General features: G+C 35.6%; 1 protein-coding gene across 1 annotated transcript; it reads right to left on the bottom strand.

Annotated features, from left to right (window-relative positions):
* Window positions 1-9222: 9222 nt before the first annotated feature.
* On the bottom strand, window positions 9223-9756 carry LOC143572781 (uncharacterized). The gene has a single exon (XM_077057839.1). The coding sequence runs from the start codon at window positions 9754-9756 to the stop codon at window positions 9223-9225; it is 534 nt and encodes a 177-aa protein (XP_076913954.1).
* Between the last annotated feature and the right edge of the window lie 12074 nt (window positions 9757-21830).

Raw genomic sequence — 21830 nt, 5'->3', positions numbered from 1 at the left:
ACATGTCTACCACTAACTTAAAGATTAAATTTAACGGGGTTAGTGATTTGGATGTAATTCGCAAGAATTGAGAAACGTGGATGGTCCTCATGAAAAAAAAAATAAACCTTTTAGACTAAATTTGCATTATTTACCAATCCATAAGGACGAAAATGACAATTTATTCAAAAGATAAAATAGCTTTGGCTTTGTATCCATAAGGGCGAAGCTCTTTGAGGACCCGGGGTGGCCCGGCCACTGCCGTTTTCTCCGTTACTATAGTAAATTTCTTGATTTTCCCTGAAAAGATTTATAGGTATTAAGCGCGGTCACCACCGATGTATTTTTCCAAAATGCTACCGGTCACCACAGATTTTTTTAATAAATATAATACCCCATCTTTTGGTTTTTTTATAAAACCTTGTAGTATTAATAAATAAAAATTACAAAATAGTAGTCGAATATGAACATATTTGTTTTTATAAATATTTTAGATCTTCGCAATTCTTCTTCTAGGTATTGTTAGGGATAAGATCGGTACCGAAATCCTAATATGGAAAATCACAAATTTTTTGTAAAATTTGGGTACCTATTCGGTTTTTGAAGGTAAAATCATAAGCTTGAAAACTTAATATATATCAAAACAGTTTTTGTGAGAATCGACTTAGTATGAAAACATCACTTCAAAAAGTAACGTTTCCTCTTATATATATATATATTAATTTGCAACTTTGTTGACAAAATAATGCTTTAAAAAAGGAATAATTGGCAGTTTTTGTTTTACTACTTGTTGTACTTTCTGGCTTTGTTATTGTACGTATTATTCTGTCTTGAGAATTGTACACGTGTGCTGTTTCTTTACACCTACACCTCCACGTCAATATTTCATGCCTTTTATAAGGCTGAGGGGTGTGGGGGGCGCGAGAGGGGGCGCGAGTGGGGGCTCCAGCCAATAATATTGTGACGTGTGGCAGAGAGAGAAACTTGATAAGATGGGTGTTGGTTGTGGTGCTCGCGCCCCGGGCCCTGGTGTGGAGGGGCGCGAGAGGGGGCGCGAGCGGTTTTTTTTTTATTTTTTTATAAATGTATTAAAAAAACGTATTATTAAAAAAACTCATAAATTATTTAAAAAAACACACATTAATTAAAAAAACACATTAATATCTAAAAAAAAAATTAAAGTACTAAAAAAAAACATTATTCTTATTCTTCGGCTTGGTCTTCTTCGATCAACCTCTTCCGGATACGTTCCTTTTGTTTTTCCATCAGCATTTGGTCGACCGGATTTAGGTTACTGAAGTCTCTTGTAAGGAAGTCCAAATCTCTCATTCTTTTTTTTCCTTTTTGTCATTAGAGACCACCTCCATGGTTTTGTTGAATTTATTGAGGGATTCAACAAGATCGTTGATGTTTACGGCTTCCCCCTCAGCCGGTTTTTTCCCCCTAGCGTCCCTTCCCAATGGCCGCCTCCTCGGCGGTGAAGACGTTTCCTCCCCCGCAACGTTTAGGTCGAATCCAACCCGGCAATCCGACCCGGCGGAAGTGCTATACGCTCCAGACGAACTAGTTTTAGTCCGTTTCGGCCCTACTTCCGCATCAAGGTCCGGCGCCACCAGCTCAACCCACTTAGAATACCTTCTCAACCTCTCCCACACCTTTACATCGTCCCACGTCTTCACCGTCCCATACCTCCGCAGGCACTCCTGCTTCCACTCTTCGACAGTGAAATTATAAACCGCCAAATCGTCACTGCCACTTGGTCTCATACGACCGGCGTTCCTGTTGAACAGATTAGTAAACAAGCCGACAAATTTTCTGATTTCGGTCCACCGACCCGAAATCATATCGGCGTTCCGCTCTGTACTCCCAACGAGCGAATAGAACGTCTCCCTAACCTTTGTCCAAAAGACCTTGCTCTTTTGGTAGTCCGCTGCAAAATGCATAAATAAATTTGTAAGTCATTTAACTTTTTTATTTAACTTTTTTATTAAAAATCATTTTTAAAAACGTTAAAACAATTACCGCAACGCCGATCCTCAGAAATGACTATCCAAGCCCGACACAGGGCTTCCTTCTCATCCGATGACCACGGAGTGGTTTTCCGTTTCGTCCTTCCAGTCGAAGCCGAACCCGACCCGTCCGTTGCAACTTGTTTTTTCCGGTGGACGCGTCTTCTTTGTCCCGCAGCTTCACCTTCTGGTTCTTGTGTCTCCGGAACAACAAAGTTAGGAGACGGTTGTATGTTGGATGGTTGAAAGCCGGATGATTGTTGCGACCCCGAATAAAACATCGGTTGGTCCGGTGCCGACCATAAATCGTCGTAACTGTAATCTGAATCTAGGTTTGGGTACCAATTTCCAGCCATGTTTTTAAAAAAAGGTTTGGAAGATGGGGTGATTTTGGGTTTTGGGTGTGGTATGTGATATTGGTATGTGATATTGGTTTTATAGAGAAAAAAATTTTTTTTTTAATAAACAAAGAGCCCAACGGCTCTATTTACGCATTCCCAGGCCACTTCACGCGTTATCCCAGCCGCTACCCCTCTTGCGCCCGCCTGGAAATCCGCGCTCGCGCCCCTCTCGCGCCTCGGTGGTGTGGTGCTCGCGCCCCGGGGCGCGAGCGGATGGCCTCACGCGCCCTTTCTCGCGCTCCACACCCCTCAGCCTAACCTATTCTCTCTCTCTCTCTCTATTTGCATTTGTCTCTTCTTACTCTGCAACCACCACCGTTGATTGTCTGGCGAGTACGACCTACGACGGTCACCCAACAACACCATGAAATATAACATTCCGCAAACGAAATTACAAGAAGATAAAGGATCTTCTATAATGTGTGCCAAATTTATTATGCTATAATGAAGCGTATGATCTTCTATAATGTGTGCCAAATTTATTATGAATTTGGAATGTTATTGCGGAATGTTAGAAGAGCAACGAGGCTCTGATACCATTATTGCGGAATGTTATGAAAATTGTTTTGTTTAATGAAAGATATATTTCTTGAATGTAAGGAGAAACATATATAGAATCAATTGAAGTATAATAACAGCAGGAATAAATTTATACCTTTCAATCTGTAATCAATCTATCTTGTTCTTGTAAATTCTGATCTTCTGTAAGTGACCAATCCAACAACACCATGATTTCCCTAACGCCCTCTTGGCTAAACGGTACTCTTTCTTGGCGGCTACATAGGATTCCAGGTTTTACAGAGTGCAAATTTATTATGAAGAAGATAAAGGAGTAAGATTTAAAAGGATATTTTTATTTCATAACTGTTTTTCCCGAAGGAAAAACTTCTTGATATCTACATCGTTTCTCCTCTAAGGAGAGTTTACTCACACATGCTTTAAGAAAATTACAAGTAAAAGAAAAGGGGCGAGTGTCGATGCCCTTAAACCTAAATCATACTCCTTTATATAGGAGAAGCAGATTTTTACAAATGACCAAAATGGCCTTCTTCCCTCGTCATTGATGACGTTTTTAGTCTATATACCCATGTGTTGGGTCCAGTTCTCTGGTGTCTTCTTCTGAAAAGTAGATTCCTTCTTCAGTGGAAGAGCTGCTTTTTGCTTTGCACCATGTGCATTGGTGTTCTTCAATAATTTCTTTTATCTTTTGGCAAAGTTTTTCTTTAGTGGTGGGGCTGACCTCCACTTTATTTTCAATAATTTGTTGTGTGAAATTATTGATGGCTGCCCGTTCGGTTTGTGGAAGAGGCGTTGCGCTATAGCTTGTAATAATGCAATTACTGCTGCAATAATTTACTTTATTAAAGCTTCCTCTCTTGATTTTATCAAGATTATGAAAGATCCTAATGAATCTTTCAGTTCTAATTGAACTCCAATTTTCAATGTCTTCATCATCATTCATAATTTTTGAAGGACTGACAGTTCTTGTTTTGGCTAGGCCAATTTCTAAGTGATGGTAGGCGGGAAAAGTACTTCCTTGATACCAATCGGGAAGGGTAGATGTGCATTTGACAAAGATATTTGCATCCTTTGCTGCTGCAATCTTCTTTCGAAAGTTTTTAATTGCTTTCTTCATTCCTTCTGTCAATAAACTTATTTCTAGTAAATTAGACGCAGGATAAATAAACTTGATTAATCCAGCAGAAAATGCTAGAGAAACAAGTTCTGGGCTAGAGCCTGGACAACAAACAATTAGGCTTTTGGTGGCCTTATCTTCAGTGTAGATATGTTCGGACTCAAAATCGTTTTGACTAAGGGACCTTGCTTTAGACCATATTGTCCTGAATTCATCCAAAGATATGATATCCTTTTCTTCTTTTTCTTCAAAACGTGTCATTTTTGAAAGATTTGTGGGAGCTTCTCTGAACTCTATAATTTTTTCTTTTTTCCTGGGTTTTAAAGGTTCAGGAAAAGTTAGTACCTTTAACGGTATTTCTTTTTTGCCGAACTCTGCCGAAAAACGTGTAGCTTCTTGTTGAGCTTGATACAGAGTTTTGTATTTTTTAAACGGGTGTGGATTTCCCGAGGTGTATTTGGAGACTAGAGACCAGTCTTCATAAATGCCTCTGTGATCACCGTAAAAAATGACATGAAATCTAGAAGTATCTTTTTCTGGTTTGTTAGCCATTTCTGAATAACTTGGTCTAAGAGAGACCTTTTCAGTTTTTGGCAAACTGTCAGCCATCAACGGATTTGTTGTGTCTTTACCAGAGCCGTTTGCTGCTGGACTAGATGAAGATTGTGGTTCTTCATTTACCTTATTTTTGCTTTTTTCCAAAGCAACAGGAGTTAACGGACTTGAGTGTTCTTTACCCTTAGCCGTTTGTAAGGGAATAGATTCAGATTGTATCCTTTCGGATTCCTGTTCTGAATTAACAGTTGTTGCTTTTAGACTTTCGTCATATAAAGCTATTTTTTCTTGAATGGCCTTGAGCTCAATAATCAAGAATTTTTCTTTAAGGCGTAATGCCTTTAATTCATCCATGAGAGGATTAAAAAATCTTTTTTGAAAAGTTTTATTTTCTAAACCGGGTGAATTTTGAGATGATAAACATAAACCTGTGTGGTCCTTATTTATAACCGGGTGAATAGTGATTTCAATTATTTTGAAAATCACGTGTAAGGCAATCAGCCAAAACATTTTTTGGCCCCTCAAGGTGCTCAATATCAAAAGCATATCTTGAGAACCACATTTGCCATCTGACGAGGCGTCCTTGTTTATTATCTCCAGAAATTTTTGTTTTCAAGAAATAAGTAAAATTTTTGTTATCTGTCCTGACTAGAAATTTTACAGGAGTGAGATAAATGGAAAATTTTGAGATAGTATTTTTTACCGCCAGTAATTCTTTTTCATTACTGTGATAATTTCGTTCAGCTGGTTTAAAGCTTCCTGAAGTGTATCTGCATATCTCTTCTTTTTCGGCTGTTTTAGCCTTTAGAACTCCTCCCCAAAAATCATTTGAGGCATCTGTTTCTATAATAAGAAAATCTTTTTCTTTTGGGAGATAAAGTTTTGGAAAATCTGTTAATTTTTTCTTTATCTTTTTCATGTAATCAGTATCAGATTGTTTCCATTCCCATACATAATCTTTCTTTAATTTTACCTGTAACGGTTTTCTAAGCTCTGCAAGCTTTGGGATATAACTTTCTGCATAAGTCAAAACACCCAAAAATCTTTGAAGATGTTTCTTGTCTTCTAAGATATTAGGAAATTTATGCAAATTTTCTAAAATGTGTTTTTGAGGACAATGAGTCCCTTGGTCAATTTCTAAGCCTAAGAAATTTATTTTTGTTTTAAAAAGATTTGCTTTCTTTTTAGATAAAATTATCCCATATTTTTCAATTGTTTTTAGAACTGAAAAAACATGAAAATAATGCCTTTCTTCGGAGTTTGAGAAAACTATTATATCGTCAACATAGACGGTACAATATTCTTCTAATCCTCTTAAAGCGTTTTGCATATGTCGTTGAAATATGCTGGGTGCTTGTTTTAAACCAAAAGGAACTACCTTCCATTGATAATGTCCGTCTGGGCATGTAAATGCAGTTAATAATTGAGATTCTTCATCTAATAGTACCTGCCAGAAACCACTTTTGCAATCGAAACTTGAAAAAATGGTTTTGCCTCTTAAGAGGGTTAGTAACTCCTGCATACACGGGAGGTTATGGCTATCACCTTTAGTAGCTGCATTGATTGCTTTATAATTTACAACCATTCGCTTTTTTCCTCTTCTTTTTTCTGCCTCATTTTCAACTAAGAATGCAGGAGACATGTGAGGAGATTTACTTGGGACTATTAATTTAAGATCTAATAGTTCTTTGATTTGTTTTTTAAATTCTTCCCTATCCTTGGGACTATATTTCATGGGTTTTACCCTGATTATAGTTTTTGGATCAATTAACTCTATTGACGCTTTCATCCATTTTTTGGATTTTTCAGGATCTATAGGGTTTTCTGAGCATACTTTCTCAAGCATTTCTTCAATTTTTTGATACTTTCTTATTTCTAGAAAATATTTTTCTTCAGGTTTTATAACTTCCTGAGTTATATTAGTACCTGGAATTTGTTTTGTTTCTGAATCTTTTTTCATAGATTCAAGAAATCCGGGTTTTCCTAATTGAAAGGCTTTTGTTACTTTTTTAATCAAAATCATTTCCTGATTAAGATGAAAAGATATTCTATCAAGCCATTGGGTAAATGGTCCATATAACTGACAGAAATTGTTTCCTAAGAGTATATCAATACCCGATTCCTGTTGATAGATTGTTGGAATAATAAAAGGTTCTCCTGAGAAATAGATAATCAGATTTCTACAGACTTTATCCAACTTAATTGTTTCTTGATTAGCAATTGTTACGTCAATGCTTCTGGGAGTATTTTCCCATAATTCATCGGGTATAACATACTTGCTTGCAAGACATAAACTTGCCCCTGTATCTATATAACAGTGTAGAGTTATTATTTTATATCCTTTTAGGAAAATTTTTCCTTTGATATAAATTGAGTTAGGATTAGTTATGTTTGAATATACTAACTCTTTTTTCTTTTGAAGACCAAAACAAAAGTGTAAAATGTCTTCTTTCCAATTAATAATTAGATTTTTATTCATTCTGATTCTTCGGAAGAGAAGTCTTCAGAAGATGAATCACTAATTATTTTTAATGAATATACTTCTCTATATTCATCAAAACTATCTTCAGAGGGAAAATATCCATCTGTTTTTGCTATAGAGATAAGCTTCGCTTTCTTTGGAAATTTTTGTCTATTAGGACATTCGTTAGCGTAATGCCCTTCCTCAGAGCATATCCAACATCTACATTTCTTTTTTCCTTGAGGACAAACCTTAGGTTTTTCTTTTGAGAAGTATTTACCAGGAGTAAATTTTTTCTTTTTATTTTTCCAAAATCTTTTCTTTGGTTTATACCTTTTTTTATATTTCTTTTTGAAATATTTTTTATCTTTTATTTGCTCACAGCCGAAAGATAACTGTGGTATTTCTGCTAATTTCTTGCAACAGTTTTTGTTGAATCTTTTTAGCTGTTTTTGTTTCTTAGAAAAATCGCAATATGTAGCAATTTCTTCTTTAACAATTTTGGTAGCAAACCCTAAAGAATGCATTGTTAAACCGTTTTTTTCTTTATTCCATCTTTCTTTGGCTTTTTCACCTACGATTGGAATTTTCATTAAGTAAACTTCTACCCAAGAGTGGTATTCTCCTGTACTTAATTTATATAAATTTGTTTCGAACAAACAGGTGAATTCGTCTAAAAGACAGATGTCACATAACTGTGCTCTTGTTAAGTTTTGTCTTGCTTTTTCAAGCAATTTCTGGTTTTCTAGATCTTTATTAGAAAAGAAATCAAGGCCTAAAAACATAGTGTATAAGGCATTAATAATTTGTTCAAAAAGATCAATACCATCTAAATCCTCATTCCAGGAGGTTCCTTTGATAAAATCTTGTATTATTCCTGCGGACTTATGCTCTATTAATAATAACAAGGTTTTAGCATTAGAGAATTCTTCTTCATTAGACTGAATTATCAGGCTAATTTCGGTATTCCATTTATCAATTACCTCTTTTCTTTTTTCGAGGTCAAAGATACAGTCTATTTTATAGTGTCAATGGCAGTAGAGCTTCCATTGTTAGCACTAGGTATTCCCTTATGATATGGCATAGAGAATTCAGTTTTTGCTTTTTTATGGCGTGTTCTACCATAACTAGTACTAGCTTGATGCATTCTAGTACTTTGTCTTGGAATTTCATCTTCTTCTGAAGAAGAATCTTCTTCTTCTTCTGTTTTAGGCTCTGGGATAGCCAGAACTGTTTCTTTCGAGAAATATTTTTCGTTTAAATTTTTATTTTCAAAGAATTTTTTCTCGCATTCTTCTTCGCTTAGAGACAAAAGTTGAACGAGTTCATTGATTTGATCCACTGGGAGGGTATCTAATTGTTCATTAAAAACTTGTTCTAATTTTTGCGTAATAGAACTCATTTTAATTTAAGCTATAGAAATGATAATTTCTTTTTCCTTAAGAACTTGTAAATGGTTCTTAATATTATATAAGGCTGAAAATTCTTTAGCGATATTATTGAGCCTTTCTTGAGGATCCATATTGATGTCGTTCATCAAGTAATGAATTTTTATTTGTATGTAGTGAATGAGCATTTTATATTCATTCTTTTTAGATTGAGTATTTCTAAAGGCTGTTTCTAAAGATTTTTTGATCATTGCCTTATTCTGACTTTTGCAGGTCTTTTTCATTAGAGTTAAAAGGCCAAGTTAGCGCATTTGGACTTTTGGAGCTTCCTAATGATGGATTTCCTACGTTGAAGTTAGGAAAAGAATATTTCTGTGATTTTTCAGAGATTTTTTCTTTTTGCCTTACAGATGTTGAAGGCTGTGTTTTTTCGTGATCATCAATTTTATCTAAGACATCTTTGATGATTTTTGCAGCAATGACTTCTAAATTTTCTTTAGTAGCCATGTTGTCTATTTTATTAATTAATTCTTTAATTAATTCTTCTATTTTTACGAGCGAACTCATATGGAGGATATTATTGTCATCCTTTTTTTAAGATTTTTGATTTCATTTTTAGCTGTAATGATTTTCCTTTCTAGAATTTTTATATTAAGAGTTCTTTTGTCATAACTTAACATAAAGTTTGTTCTTTGCTCATTTATTCTTGCTGAATATATGATTATTTCTGCTTCTTTATGAACAATTTCTTCTTCTAAAGTAGCTATAGCATTTAAAATTAGTTTTGAGGACATTATATCCCAACAACTTCTTTTAAAATTTCACCGTACTTATCTATCCTTTCAGACATAGACCTCATTAATTGAAGTTCACTGCTACCCGCTTCTTTTAAATGTGAAGAGGTTCCAGCATAACTATGCCTTGGTTTAGACACAAGTATTTGTTTGTTTCGAGCAATGTCTATTGCCCAATTTTCTCGTAACTGTGAAGGTTCTGAAAATTTACTTCCTTCAATGGTTCCGATTTCTGAGAATACATCTTCTATAGTTATATTCTCTTTTTCTTTATACTCAATTGAATGAGTACTATTTGTCAAAGCATATGAGATTAAATAATTAATCGTGAATACTTTATTTCCTGGTTCCATCAGATCGGTTCTTTCACACTGATGTATGAAACTTAAAGTTTTATCGAAATCTTTTGAATCTCGATGTAAGGCAAATTTAGGATAAACAGTAAACATAAATTTACCATATGCTAAATTTCCTTGTATAGCTCCTAGGAGAGCGTCTTGTCTATTGATAATTCTATTATCAACTAGAGCCATTTTTATTGGAAAGTTAATTCCATCTCTAAATTGTGCTTTTAGGAGAATTTTTACAGCGCCAATATGTACCATAGAGAGGGACTTTCTTAACTCTGGTTTTATTTGCAAAAGTCTTTTTGCAATTTCTCCCTTTGTTAGAAGTGGTAAATACACTTCTCCAGATGTATCTCTTATATCCACTGAGATTTCTTCAGTGTTGAAACAATAAAAGATTTTATTTTTTCTAGTAAAAGCTCTTGAAACAAGACTTTGTAAATTATTAGGTTGGTTAAAAACTTGCTTAGAGTTAAGCTTAAATTTAAGCTTGTTAATTTTTGATAATTGATCAGAATTAATCATGTAATCTGATGAAAAACCTTTTTCATTTTCACTGAAATTTATTATTTCAGTTGTTTGTTGTTCTGTTTCTTCAGAATCTTTTGAAAACAAAAGTTTGTTTTCCATTATTGAAGAGTTTCAAAGAGTTTCTTTCTCTTATTTTTTAAAAAAGAGCAACGAGGCTCTGATACCATTATTGAAGAGTTTCAAAGAGTTTCTTTCTCTTATTTTTTAAAAAAGAGCAACGAGGCTCTGATACCATTATTGAAGAGTTTAATATCTTCTTCTTCAAAAATTCTAGTACCATTATTGAAGAGTTTCAAAGAGTTTCTTTCTCTTATTTCTTCATAATTTATTATGAAGAAGATAAAGGAGTAAGATTTAAAAGGATATTTTTATTTCATAACTGTTTTTCCCGAAGGAAAAACTTCTTGATATCTACATCGTTTCTCCTCTAAGGGGAGTTTACTCACACATGCTTTAAGAAAATTACAAGTAAAAGAAAAGGGGCGAGTGTCGATCAGAAAAGAGGCTCTTTGAAACTCTTCAATAATGGTATCAGAGCCTCGTTGCTCTTTTTTAAAAAATAAGAGAAAGAAACTCTTTGAAACTCTTCAATAATGGTATCAGAGCCTCGTTGCTCTTTTTTAAAAAATAAGAGAAAGAAACTCTTTAAAACTCTTCAATAATGGAAAACAAACTTTTGTTTTCAAAAGATTCTGAAGAAACAGAACAACAAACAACTGAAATAATAAATTTCAGTGAAAATGAAAAAGGTTTTTCATCAGATTACATGATTAATTCTGATCAATTATCAAAAATTAACAAGCTTAAATTTAAGCTTAACTCTAAGCAAGTTTTTAACCAACCTAATAATTTACAAAGTCTTGTTTCAAGAGCTTTTACTAGAAAAAATAAAATCTTTTATTGTTTCAACACTGAAGAAATCTCAGTGGATATAAGAGATACATCTGGAGAAGTGTATTTACCACTTCTAACATTAGTTATGTTTGATCCACTGGGAGGGTATCTAATTGTTCATTAAAAACTTGTTCTAATTTTTGAGTAAACTCCCCTTAGAGGAGAAACGATGTAGATATCAAGAAGTTTTTCCTTCGGGAAAAACAGTTATGAAATAAAAATATCCTTTTAAATCTTACTCCTTTATCTTCTTCATAATAAATTTGCACTCTGTAAAACCTGGAATCCTATGTAGAGCGGATGGCCTCACGCGCCCTTTCTCGCGCTCCACACCCCTCAGCCTAACCTATTCTCTCTCTCTCTATTTGCTTTTGTCTCTTCTTACTCTGCAACCACCACCGTTGATTGTCTGGCGAGTACGACCTACGACGGTGTTCCATGAATCTCGATTTCTGATGTTGCCTAGATGTCTGAACCCTAGGCGACTGTGTTGTCGAAACGGCTGTCTATGGCGCCGGCGGTAAACAAATGGAGGAAAATCGAGTGTAAAATCGCAGTTAATGAATTTACAAAAATCACCATCACTTGAAATTGAGGAAGATATCAAGATGAAGTTGAGAAGCATGGATAAGAAATAAATTGGTCTTGATAAGTTTCTCAACTTATGCAAATTATTTTGATTGGAGTAATTGACAGATTGTATCTCCATTCATGTATGTACTTAAAACAAAGCTCCAATCATCTATATATGTTTCAACCAAGAAATGAAAACAAAAAATAGATAGATACTATGAGTTTATTTGCTTCAAATTGTATCTTTAAAACAAGCATAGCACATTCATGTAAGTTTAAATAGAGTCTTTGTAGGAATGTTAAGTGGTAATTTGAGTGTTATTTCCTGGCAGATTCATAGAACAATGGTTGTGACAATAGCATTGAATTGACTCTATTGGTTGAAACAAAATTAATTTGTTCCATATGTTGGCATGCGGAACTGTCGATAGTAAAGGAAGACCACTTCATTACAAATCTGATGACATTTGGCGAGCCACAATGATCTTACGTTTAATAGGGCTTTCTTTGATGAAACTACGATTTCAACCCCGCCAACGTCTGTTGTTGCCGGGTTCCGTTTGGAACCCTTAGTGCCAGAACCATCAATGGCACTAGTGTGGTTTATAAATCTTCCCTCTCTTCAACAAAATGGAAGATAACGATTTGACCCGCATCTGATCAATGATGCTCTCAGGCAACAATTGCAAGATCAACACCAACGGGTACAAGAAATCCATGTTGTTTGATTGGGACTTGAAGAAACTTAATATTTTTGTGCTGATGAGAGTTTTTGTGTCATCGAAATAGAAGTTTTTTTTTTTTTTTTTTTTTTTTTTGGGGGGGGGGGGGTTAGCTCACGTGCGTTAGTGGCTTGGTTTACCCACCGCCTGTTGTTGTCGGGTTCAAATTCAGAATCCTTGGTGGTGGTAGAGTTGTGCCAGTTGCCTGTTGTGGTTGCCGATTGTTGTATATCGTCGAGTGTGCAGCGATTGTGAGATGGTGTTTTGCCGGAGGCTTTATGTCGACTTAGGCTCGGTTTGGTAGGTAAGGGCTATAACTCTTTAAACATGGTACATATTTTATTTTTATATTCTTCTAAGAAAATCATTTTATTAATCATCTAAACATGATGGAAAGTATTTTGTAGTTGGAGGAATTGCTGTTGGAATTGAGTTTAAGCGAGCGGGCTGTCTTGCTCACCTATAATGTATGTATTTACATTTTTACCTCTTTGCTTACCTTACCTAAATGATGGCGTTTGTAATTATGTTGTGTATTTACAGGTCTGGAAAAGGATGTGGAGTTTCAGTTGAACACTTTAGTCTTTAGATGCTTTTTTAAGCTTGGGCACTTCAGATGCTTTTTAAAGCTTTATTCTTTTAAGTGCTACACCCAATTAGTGTAGGTTTATTATGTTAAAATTAGTACAATGTTTCTTTACTTCTGATTTGGTACAATCTAAATTAGTTGAGAGCTGCATAAAAACATTGTGCAAGCAATGTGAAACACACAACATTGAAAACTTTTACTTTCTCATTTTCAAGGCCATTGTGTTCAAAATCGAGAAGACTGGGTTGACACTTAATCACCATGATCTAGGCTTCAGCTACGGTTTCACACAACCCCCCCCCCCCACGGGAACGCAGGGGGTCGAAATACTAGTTTTATTTTAAAATTCAGTTTTATGTTCTTTAACGTCATTTCCAAAATAAGGTAAATTTGTTTGCTTGGAAATTCAATTTAGTTTTCTTTACTATTAAAAATTTCTAGCATGCACGTGCCACATGGGCAATTTTTGCATGTTGAATACGTTATATGTGAGGATGGGCAACAATGAAATATATACGGCTAACGTTTGGTATGCATAAATGAGAGACGAAATATAATGGATCATTATAATGGAATGAAAAATAATGTATATGATTGGTCAATGGAATGGAATCAACTATTACCATACCCATTCTATCTCTAAAACACCTCAAATTCATTTCATCCACCCCCTTTGGTTTTTTTTTTCATTCCATCTCTCTTTCACACTGTATCATCTCCACCTGCTTCCCACAACTACTACACATTGCCCTCTACCACTCGCCTACGTCGCCTGCCACCACCCACCACCACCTCCCCCGCCGCCCGCCGCCACCACCACCCACCTTTGTTTTCACCACCGCCACCACCAACATTCGCTCCTGCCCATCGTCACTGCCGCCCACCATCCACCACCACCATTACCGCTCGCCGCCCACTGCCACTCAATACAATTTTTATTTTATTCCAGCTTGTTTTAGCTTACCAAAAGATAATCATGTCATTCCCTCATGGTAACCAAACATGTCAATGGAATGGTAATAAGCCATTCCATTACCTCGTTCATTCCATTCCCTCGCTCATTCCATTCCATTCCATCGCCCATTCCAATACCTCATACCAAACATACCCACAATGTCATGCATTATAAAGTGATTGTTGCATGTGGGTATAACATAGGAGTGTTAAAATCAGACACGAAAAGTGAACACAATGATAATCTAAAACGAAAGTCGTTTAGGTTAAGTTTAAACAGGTTAAAGGCGTGTCCTAAGGGGAGGACAGGGAGGGCTGAAGCACCATGCTCATTTCCCTAAGGCCCATAGGTTTTTAAAAGAATGTTTTTATATATGTGTATTTATTTTTGCCCGTGACTCACTCACATCACTTTAAAATTTAAATATAAAAATAATAATAACCGCCCCAATTCAAATGCCGCTATGTAATATTCTACTTTTGATAATAATAAACCAAAAAGAATTTCGTTTACTTAATAGTGTGTTATGATTTGGTTAAGTTAAGTAATAATAATATATTGTGGGATTGGACAATAAAAGATGAAATAAGGGACGGTAATGGGTCTTAGTTCCCTGGGCTTAGTGATATGTAAACACCCTTAAACCTCTCTAAATCCCTGAAACTCTCATTCCGCCAACTTTGCCTCCCTACACACTAAAAAAACACAAACACTCCTCTTTCATTTCGGCTCATATTCGAATCCAAACCAAGAAGAGTTTGTGTTAGATCTTCTTCAAAAAACAATAAACATGTTTAGATATACGTGTTGAATCAGACCCGAATCATGAAGCTGTCACACTCCAACCCGAAGCATGAGGCTTAAACAGAGACACCCAAACTACGGGTGTTAGTTGATTAACCTATGAAAACAAAAATTTAAATACACTATCCGATTTATCTCCAAATCAGGAAGAACCCTATAAAATACAATTCGTTTATCTGATTATTATTTGTCCAATTAATCATAGGTTATTGTTTAGGGATGATCAACGAACCAGAAACATACAAGAATTACCTCAAATGATGATCAATTGAGGGTCAAATTTATGAACATATGAACGGATCAAACACGAACAAGAACTGATACAAGCAGGCTCTTATAATGAAATTAGCTTTATGGCTTTGATTTGTGAGGTGTATAGGAACGTATCAACGAGATTAATTGAGTTATTATAAACCCTAGATAGTATAATACTGATTTAGTAAAGACAGTGACTTATTTGATCAAGCGGATCATTTATGATCCCATACTTTAATTAACAAGTCGTTGATGATCGATTTATGCAATATAAACGATTTAGTGAATAAATTTTGTTTATAATACGAAGATTAAGGTGCACGAAATTAAACGAGTTACGGGTTGGAAGCTAGATACGGGTTCTGGCTATGGGTTTGGGTTTTGTATTATGGTTATATATATATATATATATATATATATATATATATATTAATCAGATTTGCAATTTAGTCCTTCAAGTTCATGGTTGGATACAAAATGGGTTAAAACTAAGGTTTATGGTAGAAAATGTATATAATTCAAAGTTATTTTCTATAATTTATTAAATAATAAACAATAATAATAAATCGATAAAAGGCGATGTTTTGTTGATTAAAATTACCCTAAAATGAAAACAGGTCGGGTATTGTTTTATAATATATTATATGAAAACCCAAGTGGCTACACTATCCCCTACTTTTGGGAATTTTGTATCGAAATTAGAGAATACTAAAACAAATTTTGTATTAGAATTGATAAATTTTGAGAAAATAAAAATTGCAAATAAAATTCAAAATATATCGTAATGTGGAATTTCGAGTAGTCGGCGCAACGCTACAAATGACATCCGATAAGGGCACTTATATATAGGATGTACTAGCTGCGTATCCACAATATCCTTATCATCTTAACATTTGTACCATTATTCCAAAACTACCTTCGGTTCTAGATTATGACACACTATTGTACGTACTATGATTTCCATACGAGAACTTTGATAATTATGTTTCGGATCATAATTACTTTTATCATCAGATGGTCCACATAACTCGTCCCGTCGTTTTGGTTTACAAAATATTTGAAAGACATAACACTGTGAGAAGAGTTTTAATACATTTTGATTGTAAACCAGTAGATCATATTTTTATAAAGTATTGCTAAAAATGAATTGAACTCTTGAGTTGTTTTAAATAAAATATTTAAATTTCTAAAACTAAAATAAAGAGTATATAGTGTATTATTGAAAAGACAAAATATGTTTAGATAAAAATGACGAAAACAATAAAAAATCTTTTTTGAGAAGGTTAATTATGATTGATTTGATTCATCTTGATTCAAAACACCTTGATTAATTAAATTTGTAAAAACTTGAATAACTGAGGTTAATTAATTTGAGATTGCTTGACCAGGTTGAACTTGAACGTGTTGCAAAAACAAAGTCAAGTTGGAGTAGGGTTGGTAAACTTAAGTTTGTTGTTGTTATGAGGATGAATAAGGGTAAATGAATTAAAATAACTATCGAAGAAGTTAATGAACGAGATTGAATTGATTGCATTAATGTTTTGAAATTAAGTTCATATTCTAAAGATCACATGAGCTATCTCCTTGATTATACATATGACCATGAGGTGGTTATAGAAAATAGATGATTGATGTTGTTTTATGTTGAGTAAACTTTATATGTTTTAATTTATTTGATAGTTTGATAATATGATGAGATGTGTAGGAGAAACCAAAATAAAATATTAATTATTATTTGATAACTTGTGGATGTGATAAGGTAGATGTGATAATAACCAATTCAAAATTGTTAATTGTTTCAATTGACTTGTGGTAATTGAGTCTTGACGAGTGAATGATTTGTGCTCAATTATGGGAATTAAAATGTTTTTGAGTATGTGAATAGATTGAATCAATGAATCTTGATTCAAATAATTGAGTAATTGAGTAAATAAATCAAATCATAAGTTGTTATTCCAATGAAATCAAGTAAGAAAACAAATAAACCAATGTTTCTTCGATGTGTTGGGTTTCCCATGAGCTTTTCATGACATTTTATTTTCCAACTTGTTAGCATACCAAAACAAAACAAATATGTGAGTTCAGTGTCCGCAGAAGTTAGCACAACTTTCAACTTTTTCCTCGACACGACCAGCCTTTTGGGCATTTTTGGTGGTGGTGGAGGCTCAGGAATTACAACGCCTTTCACCAGCGCTTGAGCGGGACCTAAAAAACAAAATAACAATCTCAATACGTTATGACGGGTCGAGAGAAGCGTTCAAACACTCTACTCTTAGAAGACTTCGAAGCAACGTTTTGAACACACTCGCTAAGGTGGGTCTTCTTGGCCTTTTTCAGAATATGAGTGGGGATCGGGCATTTCACCCCTTGATCAGTCTTTTTTCGAGCATCAGGTTACTGCTGCGGCGGCTCTTGAGTTGGGGAGTCAGGGTTGGCAGGCGCGGATCCCACAGTCTCAGTGGTAACCAACCGGTGTTTGAGCTTATGACCTAAATCCGAAAGTGCACGCAAGACATCCTTATAATCTGAAATATGTAAAGGACTACTTTCTTCGCCAGATCATGATTCATCACTAGACGTGAGTAATACGATTACTCCATCTGGAGTTAGAGCAGTCAAAGGGCGAGGATTTAAATTCTTCTCACCTGTTAAGTACATGGCCTCAGACACAAAAGCATCGGCGCGGACAGTGGTTGGAAAGTAAAACGCATCATGCGTCCGATCCAGTATGGATAAGCGCGCGAGATCATGTGGATGATGCTTCATCATCCCAGGTACCTCGTTTACCAGCGTGGCTAGCAGAGGACCCTCACCTAAGAGAGAGAGAGAGAGAGAGAGAGAGAGAGAGAGAGAGAAACAAGCAACGGCTAGATTCCAAAGCGAAGTTTGATAAAAAGAGACTTGGTGATGAATAAGTTACACACTAACTTCCGTCCGGTTTGCAAAAGTAGGGATTGTAGTTAGGGAATGGCCACAGGCGGCTCATACTTGCCCGCACCAATGCCCCTTTAATGATTGGACGCGTGGGAGTAGGTGTGCGGGTAATGTTGACATACCATTCAACATCCAGAATAAAGGGCAGTGTTAAGGTTGGGGAGCCTCTCGTTGATATAGGACGGTGGACCATCTGGAATGGTATCTGTTAGAATATTTAGGGATCAGTTACCATCATATCCCAAAATAAACCCATTAAAGAGACCGATTCCTTGCCTCAACAATGGAGCTGATTTTTAGGACTCAGCTAATTGACAGCCATTTGTGTTAATATTGTGATTATGTTTCCTGTTTTAGCACATTGTAACAGTCTATAAATTGTGTATTGGTTTCTTTGTAAAATATATCAGAATTACAAGTTCCTCAATTCAATTCCTTGTCATACCTCTGATTATCATGAACAACATGGTATCAGAGCGGCGTTTATGATCCAAAAACATCTTTTTTTTTGTGCTCATCATCTACCAGAATCAAAGCCATGTCTGGGGAAGATAGCAATAACCTAGCCATCCAAATTGCCAACCTCCTAAAAGGAGGAATTCAAGCCCAAAACCAAAATCCCAAACCAAACTCTTCCGATCGCCTAAAGATCAGCCTTAATCTCACTAGCCAAAACTACCCTCTATGGGCTCGGATGATACGAGTCGCCATAGGGGGAAATCGAAAGCTTTTTTAAACCATCTTACCCAAGACCCGCCAAAAACCACTGATTAGGAATATGATCAGTGGGAACAGGATGATCTAGTCATTTTTTCCTGGCTGATCCAGAACATCGAACCATCACTCGCTAGTAACCTAACAGAGTTTCCAACAGCAAAAACGCTATGGGAGGCTCTTATGGTCACGTACAGCAGCGGTAAAGACAAGCTTCAAACTTTCGATCTCCACGTTAAGGCAAACGAGTTCAAGCAGAATGGCGTATCGTTAGAAGAGTTTTGGATTGTGATGCAGGGTATATGGGGAGAGATTGAACGCAGAGATCCAAACCCAATGACGTGTCCTACCAACATCGCAACCTACAACAAAGTGAGGTCAGAAAATAAACTGTTTCAATTCCTTAATGCTCTTGATCGGAAATATGATCCCATAAAAAGGGAGATACTCCGGTGGGACCCCCTGCCGTCGGTCGAGGCTGCGTACGCAGCAGTAAGGAAAGAGACGGCCCATCAGAATATTTTCGGCAATTTTCAACAGGGGGTGGCTTCGGGATTGAGCAGCGACGGGCTAGGGCTTGTGTGGAAGGGTCGCCGGTCAGATCAAAAGTCATCATCCCGGGTTGATAAAACAAAGTTAAAATGCGATCATTGTGGCATGACGAAACACACAAAGGAGCAATGCTTTAAAATTGTGGGATACCCGGAGTGGTGGGCTGATGGCCACAAAAAGGGTAAAGCAGCAGCCGCCGTGAGTAATCAGGCGACCACCGGTGATGGCGGAAGCAGCGAAGGCAGCGGCGGTAATCAGGCCACCGGGAAAAATGAAGGAGGAGCTGGCTTGGGGTTCCTTGCGGCGGTAGAAGAAAGGGAACAAGGGGGGAACCGACTCAGGTATAGGGTTTGGGATTTCCTCCTCAAACCCTCCTCTTTCAAAGAAAACTCCTATTTATCCCTATAGCTCTAATATTTCCATTTCCAACCCCAAATTTTTTAGTCCTGAGATATTGGACTTGTTAAAAGAAACTCAAGTTACAGAAATGGCAGAAAAAACCCCCCAAGTTTCGAAAATGGTAAAAAAGGGCTCTTCTGAAGGCCCTGCCATTTTTGGGAAAGCTCATATTGCAACAAAAAATAAAAATAGTAATAATAATAATTTATGGATTTTTGATTGTGGAGAAACCAATACAATGACCTTTGAAAGTTCGGATCTATGCTCAAAATCAAAGCCAAGAAAAACTCAAATTTATATTGCAAATGGTGAAGTTATTCAAGTTAAAGGAGGAGGAACTATTCAAATTTCACCAAACGTGAAATTATCCAATTGCCTTTATGTGCCGGCCCTATCTCATAAATTGTTGTCCATTAGTCATGTTACGAAAGAGCTAAATTGCGTGGTTCTAATGCACCCCACTTTTTGTGTCTTACAGGACATCAGGACGGGAATGATCAGTGGGCGTGGTACTGAGCGCCAAGGGTTGTACTATGTGAATGAAGTGACTCGAGAAGGTATTGTGATGCTTGCACATGGGTCTACAGATAGGGAGGCATGGTTATGGCACCGAAGATTGGGGCACCCATCCACTGGTTATTTACAACGTCTATTTCCTAAATTATTTTCTTCTAATAAAGTCGTAGAGTGTGAGACATGCATTTTAGCCAAAAGTCATAGACACACGTTTAAATCGAATGATACTAAAGTTGATTTGCCTTTTACTTTAATTCATTCGGATGTGTGGGGACCAGCAAAAGTTGGGGGGGGGGGAGATCAAAATTTTCGGTATTTTTTGCTATTCATTGATGATTGCACCCGCATGACTTGGACGTATCTATTGAAACAAAAATCTGAAGTTTTTTCAAAGTTTGTGAGTTTTTGTACCATGGTTATTTTTCATGCTAAAAAAATACATAAAAAAGCCACAAAACATGTTTCAATAAAGCGCCCACAAATGCAATCACATAACAACTTTTATCATTTAAACTCATGTATAATAAAATTATTACATATCCACCACAAACTAGCATATGTCAAAAATTGTATATATTAAACTACTACCGAGAACAAAAATGTTATGAACTCTCTACACCTCTTTGGATAACTTCGTCCATTTTTATTGTATTTTTTGATCTCCTTTCAACTTCCTTTTAACTTGAATCTACAAGTTAGTTAAAAAAATGTATATTTATTAGTAAAAAAACAACGCAATAATAACAGTAACTAGTTACCTTCATATAGCAATCAACCAAAAATACATAAGCCATGTGATACTTTTTAAAGAAACCGATGTATGAACACATTTTCGGTAAAAACAAGACATGAAATATAAATTGTTCACAAATGAGTAAACTAAGACATTATAACATAAATCACTACTAGAAAAAGGGGGGGGGGGGGGGAGGGGGTTCCTACAATATGTTTCCGACAAAATATCGACAAAAGCAATTTCCCATAAATTTTTCCGACAGAAAGTTTTAAAAATATGTTTACAATAAATTTTTGACAAAATTTCCACTAAATTAACGTTTCTCGGAAATCTCTCGCTAGTGCTAAACCGATTCCGACATTCTACCGACCACTTTTCCGTTTATATGCAAGAAAACTTAATCTATTTAGTTAAGGAAATTGGATTATAATAATCCCTATTAAATGATATTTGCCGATAATAATCCATATTCGTTTTATTGCCACTGGCGGTCCCAAATTCAAAAAAGTTGGCCCCCAATGGTCCCCCGTTAAAAATGACTTAACGGGGTTATAGTTTTTAATGAATTTCAAACCAATGTTTTAGGGCTTTTGATCGTTAGGAGGATACGAGTCGATTGGTGTAAAACTTAGTTTGAAATAATGCTTCAAAATGACGAAACAATGCTTCAATTCAGGTGTTTGAACTTACAATTAATCAAAATCAAGTCGTTTGGATCATTGTTTCGAGCTAAATTTTACACAAATCGACTCGTGTCCTCCGAACGATCAAAAGCCCTAAAACATTGGTTTGAAATTCATAAAAAACTATAAAGCTGTTAAGTCACTTTTAACGGGGGACCATTGGGGGCCAACTTTTTTTAATTTGGGACCGCCAGTGGAGATAAAACGAATATGGATTATTATCGGCCAATACCATTTAATAAGGATTATTAAAATCCAATATTCCTTTAGTTAAATAAGAAATCTCATAATGTTTTTAAGTTTTATCGAAAAGTTGTTGAAACCTTCCGGCAAGTTTCTGAAAATTATAAAAAAGTATTATTCTTTTTGTTTATTATGATTTTTAACAAAGGTAATTGATCTA

This window comes from Bidens hawaiensis, unplaced genomic scaffold (genome assembly GCF_021521415.1).
Source record: "Bidens hawaiensis isolate Kalapana, Puna unplaced genomic scaffold, B.hawaiensis_p1.1 tig00026008_1, whole genome shotgun sequence".
NCBI lineage: Eukaryota > Viridiplantae > Streptophyta > Magnoliopsida > Asterales > Asteraceae > Bidens > Bidens hawaiensis.
The sequence above is the reverse complement of the archived record's forward strand: the minus strand, read 5'-3'. Positions and strand labels throughout refer to the sequence as shown.